We start from the raw sequence: 6,065 nt of genomic DNA on the forward strand, positions 1-6,065 counted from the left end.
CGGGTCGTGCTGAAGGAGCTGCCAGGCCAGCCTGGTTCCGACTACATCAACGCCAGCTACATCGATGTGAGCTGGATATCATATTTCTTAAAAAGATAAATGGTTGTAAATATATGTGTAACTACGATGATTTTCTGACGCATGATATGTAAGATTGATCTGTTGTATTCATATTTTTATTTTGTCATTAGGGATATTCTCAACCCAAAGCCTACATAGCAGCCCAAGGTACGGTCATTTGTATTTACAGTCATGTCGTGTGTTTTTCTGGTATGTGCAATCTTGGCCTATCTTGGTACTTTCACCCCTGTAATGGTTTTATACAGATAATTACATGACACTGAGGATGACAGTAAGATGAATGCTTTTCATTTGTAGTCAGTAGTTATATGTACTTGTTGTATATATAACACTCCATATATGCTTCATATCTATGTCGATATACTTATGGCTACTTACATATCAAACAGTATTCCCAAGAAATGTTCTTACAAATGCACAAAGTCAGATGAGTATGTGATGTACAGATCCTAACCCCAAAACCCTGACTAACTACTGGAGGATGGTCTGGGATCAGAACTGTACAAGAATCGTCATGCTCACAGACGTCAAGGAATTTGGAAGGGTACGTTTTCAGGAACCCACCACTGATTGTTTTAGAGTAGTTGGTTTTATCATTGAATTCATCGCGTTGGCATGTCATGTGTAACTTCAGCAGCAAAATAACCATTGTAGCATGATCCTATTGTTTGCAAGTTGATTTGTGCTCATGTGAACCTTTCTTGACTTTTTTATCAAAACTGAATTACTAAGCTTTCAACGATGTTATCATATGTGACGTCCATGAGTTTGTATGTAACATTGAGATGGTGGAAACCATGCTGTCAAGACTACATGATAAGATTACATGACTTTGTTGGTTTATCACAGCTGAAGTGCAAAGAGAACTGGTCCGACACATCAGGCATGTATACGGGGGAGTTCAACGTATCAGTGACCGACTGCATTATCCGGGCTCACTGGATCGTCAGAACACTGCAGGTTACAGACAGAAAGGTACGCCACCCACTCATTGCACAAACATGCACTCAAAAGCAACACCCATGCATCGAATATTTAGGCTTTACCATCTTAGCATCATGTTTTGGAAACAATGTTCGTGATATTGCTTAGTCCAAAATATATTCGATACATTGTTTAGTCCTATAGATGTTCGAGACATTGCTCAATCCTATGGAGGTTCGAGAAATTACATTGTCCTCAAGATGTTCAAAACATTGCTCACTCCTGTGGATGTTTCACCATTCTCCATTAGACCAGTAACTTGATACAACACGTGGTTTTGATGGCCTTGGTTTCGTCCCCAGACAAACATAAAGAGATGTTTTCATCAATTCCACTTCGCAACATGGACGAGCGATATAACTCCGGAGGAGACGAACCTGACTGAGTTTCTGTGGCTGGTGAGGACGCTTGGTAACGCACAGCATGGTCCTCTGCTGGTGCACTGCAGGTAAAGTGTCTTGATTTATTAGGCGAAGATCCAGGTCAGAACGGGTCGTTGCAAACCATGCTTGTTGTAGAAAGGGCTGACGGGGTTGTACATCGCCATATTCCAATTGGGTACAATCACTGGATTGTCTTACCCAAACTCTATGATTTACCAAGCACTGCCACATACGTATAAGTTGTGATCCTGTTGAATGCTGCGTTAAACAAAAACAAAAAATCCCGAAAGAGGTTAGGCTATCCTTTTAATAAAACATGTTCCTTGCTGTGTTAAGTGTTCTGTACAAAGTCTGAATGGAAAATATCAACATCATTATAAATAAAATTTGTACTATAAGCCGTTATAGCATAACAGCTTAGTGGTCAAATTCAACCGGTTCCATCAGGCACTTTCACAGAAAAACAAAACAGGTAACTATAATTACATGAAAAGTGACCGCCTCCGTGGTGTAGTGGTTAGAACGTCCGCCCGGAGAGTGGAAGGTCGCGGGTTCGATCCCCGACCGCGTCATACCAAAATACGTTAAAATATGGTGCTTGTTGGTCACTACCTGGCGCTCGGCATTAATGGGTACAACAAGGACTGGTCGGCTCGGAGTCAGTATAATGTGTCTGAGTGGGGTATTCATGCTTTACTGCGGCATGGTATCTCAGTGGGCTAGCACTATAAAACCAGCTTAAGTCTGGGCTAGTACAAGCAGCCGCACATACACATACACGCGCATGCACGTCGTCATATGAGCGAAATATTCTCAAGTACGACGTTAAACCCAATATCACCTCACCTCACATGAAAAGTTCCATGTATAAAGTGCTGAACACTTAATTAAACTTGAGCGAAGAAGTATATGTCATAATGACTCTCTCCCTAGCGATGGCATTGGCCGGACAGGGACCTTCATCGCTCTGGACTACCTGCTGGACCAAGCTCTGGATGAAGATGCAGTGGATGTGTTTGGTTATGTTTTGGGGATGAGAGGCCAGAGGAAGGGCATGGTACAGACGAAGGTGAGACACTGCAACCATGTAACCATGTAACACAGTGAACAAAGCCTTAAAACAGAAAACGATACACAATTTTAACAAATCAGTTCACTCACTTTGCGTGTATAAAACGTCAGTGTTAAAACTTCACAAATCGGCTGCATCCGATCGTGTTTTTATTATGCTGACATCGCTGTCATATTTGATATAAAATATCAACACCAGACAATAATATGTCGTAACATAGTCCATTGGCAGCAAAGGACACAATGGTGTTTGAAATTATCTTAATAGATCACTAACTGCTTAGGAAAAGCACAAACTGCTTCTATTTTAGAATAGTGTAACATATTTATGTGATGGAGCTATAGCATTTACATAAAATATTCTTCCTTTGATGTTTTATTGCTCCAGGAACAGTATACGTGTGTTTAATTCCATAATCACGTTCTGTCATTGTTTATTTTATTATATTAGGAGCAGTACACGTGTGTTTACATGGCCCTGCATGAAACACTCCAGTTTGGAAACACTGTCATCAGCGTTGAGGAATTCAGAAGAAGACGAGATATAAAACGGACATTCACCACAGGACCAATGTCAATCGCTACATTCATAGAGGTACAAATGTAGTTGCTTTGTTATAATACAACTTTAGGTTTAATATCTAACAAAACTTAAATGGATTATATTATGTGTGTGTGTGTGTGTGTGTGTATATATGCATATGTATATGTCTGTATGTATGTGTGTGTGTGTGCGCGTGCGTGCGTGTGTGTATGTGTGTGTTTATAATCAGTACAATGTTCGAATTGTTGCAGACCCTGAACACTGAAAGGAAACAGATACCCCTGGGTGAGTATGGACAAGGTTGAACTGATGTCATCAGCTTTGAGTATCTCACATTTCAGTGTCCTGGCCGTTGGTTGGTTATGGAGGAGTCGCATTAAAACCAACTGCTTTATCCGAAGTTCGGGATCAAAATAAAACAAAAACTGACAACGGAAATGCATTACTCCCCTTGATATGAACTAATCCTATCAGTGATTTCAAAACCACTTTTGTAGTTTTTCGACACATAAAAATGTTGGCACTTTCACCAGATCAAAATCTTAAACGTACATTGCACATGCATATTACCTGTCTTGTCATGACAACAGCGGTAATTGTTCGGGACTTGTTACTGAGGGAGTTTGCTCTCATTTCACATGCTACACTGTTGTGCTGTTCTAACAATGAACTCCTTCAAACCAAAATATGGTAAGATGGTATTTTCAGTTGATATGCATTGTGGTGCTGGTCCTTAGGGGCAAGGGCGTGTTCAGTCTTTTACTTATTCTGCTACTAGTTCTAAACATAGGCAGCGATTGATACAAGACCCGCATCATCCTATCAGCTGTTTTCTATTCACCCCAGGAGAGCACAACTATCCCCTAACTATCTGATCATGAAATCATTAATTTTATTGTCATATGTCTTTTGTTAAACGATATTTATGGCTATTACAGTTCCTCGCAAAATGTAATAAGATATTTTGACATGATAACATAATCAAGGAGGAAAGACACATTCAAACTGCTGTTTCAGGAAACAATGCCAAGGGTCCTGTGCTGATAGATGGCCACCCAGACATCCTAGCTGTAACGTCTCGGGTACGGTGTTTTATATGTTAAATGATGGACCAACACAGAGAACCCTGCAGATCCGGGTTAGATTTGATCTTCAGTAACCCATGCTTGTCGTAAGAGGCGACTAACGAGATCGGGTGCTCAGGGTTGCTGACTTGGTTGACACATGTCATCGTATCCCAGTTGCGTAGATCGATGTTCATCCTGTTGATCACTGGATTGTTTGGTCCGCCGCCATATAGCTGGAATATTGCTGAGTGTGGCGTTAAACAACAAACTAAACCCGACAGAGTGTCAGTACCTATAAATGACAATAAAGTTTTTAACACATACTTCAATGTTCTTGTCCTTTCTTCATTTTGTAAACGACAACCCGAATAACCCTTTAAAACTGAACTGTACGCTTGAACTCGTCATTACTCGCTTCAGTCCTACCTGTCAGTGAACGGCTACCTGTTAACTGAGGCCCCCTCCGTCACCACGGCGTCTCTGTTCTGGAAACTCACAGAGGAACAGGAGTCTTCCACCGTCATTGTCCTGCCAGACTCGCACCAGGTGGGTTATGTTAATCCAGTTGTGGCATCACTTTGTGCACAAACGTTCATTTCCTTGTCGCTAGATTTCCAAACTTGACGCTTTATGTTTCAGAGTCTGTCCAGTTTTGTTCCATCCCCAGGAGACAGCCTGGATCTGGGGCCTGTGACTGTCAGATGTTCCACAGAGGTCCCCGTCAACACAGACATCACCCTCCTGAACATCCATAGACAGGTGGAGGTAGGCTCACTTCACATTACTGAACAAGTATTAACATTGTCGATTTGAAGATAATCAAATCGTAGCTGGTTTCTACAAAGTTGCAAATGAATTATGTATCTCTTATTCACTTGTCTTTCGCTGACAATATTATTGTCATGGCACAGGGTGAGCTCAGGTTGAAAATACGAACAGATTTAAGAAATTGGCTTGAGGCTCTCAGCGATGGAATAAGGAATGTATCTGAAAATGCCAATCGAGAGTTTTACTTGAAACATCATACAGTGTGCCCTGCGGAGATTATAAGTCACAGAGACAAAGTTCTATTTGTTTCTTACTGCACTATATACTGTTTTTTATCAATGCAAATACCCAGAACAGTGACAGTTGTGTTGTCCTCCCCAGCTTCTTGGACGATGTGTAAAACTGATACGAAATGTTTCAAATCCATTGTAATTTTTCTGAACTTTTCCCATGACTATCTCCCTTGAAGAAACACACCAACCAATGTAAAGTAAAGGTGATTAAAAAAGTTTCTTAATCATGATATTCATTTGCTTAACAGAATTCTCCACCATCACACGTGCGTGTGTACATCTTGAACAACTTACCAACCACGACCCCGTCGAGTTTCTTAGAGCTTCTGGAACAAATCGACAAGCACGATGTCAGTCCCCGTACAGTTACCATTATACACAGGTAGGGGAAGTCAAACAAGTAATCGAATATCAAACAGCAAGCCGTTTTTAAAGCTTGCCAAGTCTGACAAGCGAAAAATGAGTTGTCTTTTAAAAGAAATTTGTCGAATACATAATGGCAGATATAAAGTTTAAAGTTAAAGTTTTACTTCACTCTATCAGTGCATTGGAGGCTTTTCTGAATACACCATTATACAGATATACTGATTAAATTGATTTAGATAGCATGTACGTCTATCACGTGCAAGGCATCGCTTTTCTAACGTTGGTTCACCCTGTTTGTTACAGCAATGGCGGTAGACAGAATGCAGCCATGTTGTGCATCCTGAGAAACATTGTCCAAGGCCTGAAGTATGACAAAAGAGCTGAGATCTACAACAACATGAGAGCGATGGTCCATTTGATGGATAAGGACATCACGCAGGTATGTCCACATATAGTTGCAATACATCAAACATTGAAGATATGGTATTTGTGGGTGAATCATTACTAC

At 40.8% G+C, this 6,065-nt stretch overlaps 1 protein-coding gene across 1 annotated transcript; it reads left to right on the plus strand.

Moving 5' to 3' along the window:
* The first annotated feature begins 562 nt into the window (after window positions 1-562).
* On the plus strand, window positions 563-3,368 carry LOC124279905 (receptor-type tyrosine-protein phosphatase epsilon-like). The gene is made up of 5 exons (XM_046715785.1): window positions 563-625; window positions 931-1,056; window positions 1,368-1,513; window positions 2,382-2,517; window positions 3,315-3,368. The coding sequence occupies exons 1-5, from the start codon at window positions 563-565 to the stop codon at window positions 3,366-3,368; spliced, it is 525 nt and encodes a 174-aa protein (XP_046571741.1).
* Window positions 3,369-6,065: the final 2,697 nt, after the last annotated feature.

This window comes from Haliotis rubra, unplaced genomic scaffold (genome assembly GCF_003918875.1).
Source record: "Haliotis rubra isolate DU_JTF1 unplaced genomic scaffold, ASM391887v1 Scf258, whole genome shotgun sequence".
NCBI classification, from domain to species: domain Eukaryota; kingdom Metazoa; phylum Mollusca; class Gastropoda; order Lepetellida; family Haliotidae; genus Haliotis; species Haliotis rubra.

Excerpts from the sequence above, each read along its gene's own strand:
- LOC124279905 (XM_046715785.1), top strand. The coding sequence starts at position 563 with ATGGTCTGGGATCAGAACTGTACAAGAATCGTCATGCTCACAGACGTC. Across the intron at positions 1,514-2,381 it reads CCTCTGCTGGTGCACTGCAG|CGATGGCATTGGCCGGACAG; the intron begins GTAAAGTGTCTT and ends CTCTCTCCCTAG. Across the intron at positions 2,518-3,314 it reads AGGGCATGGTACAGACGAAG|ACCCTGAACACTGAAAGGAA; the intron begins GTGAGACACTGC and ends GAATTGTTGCAG.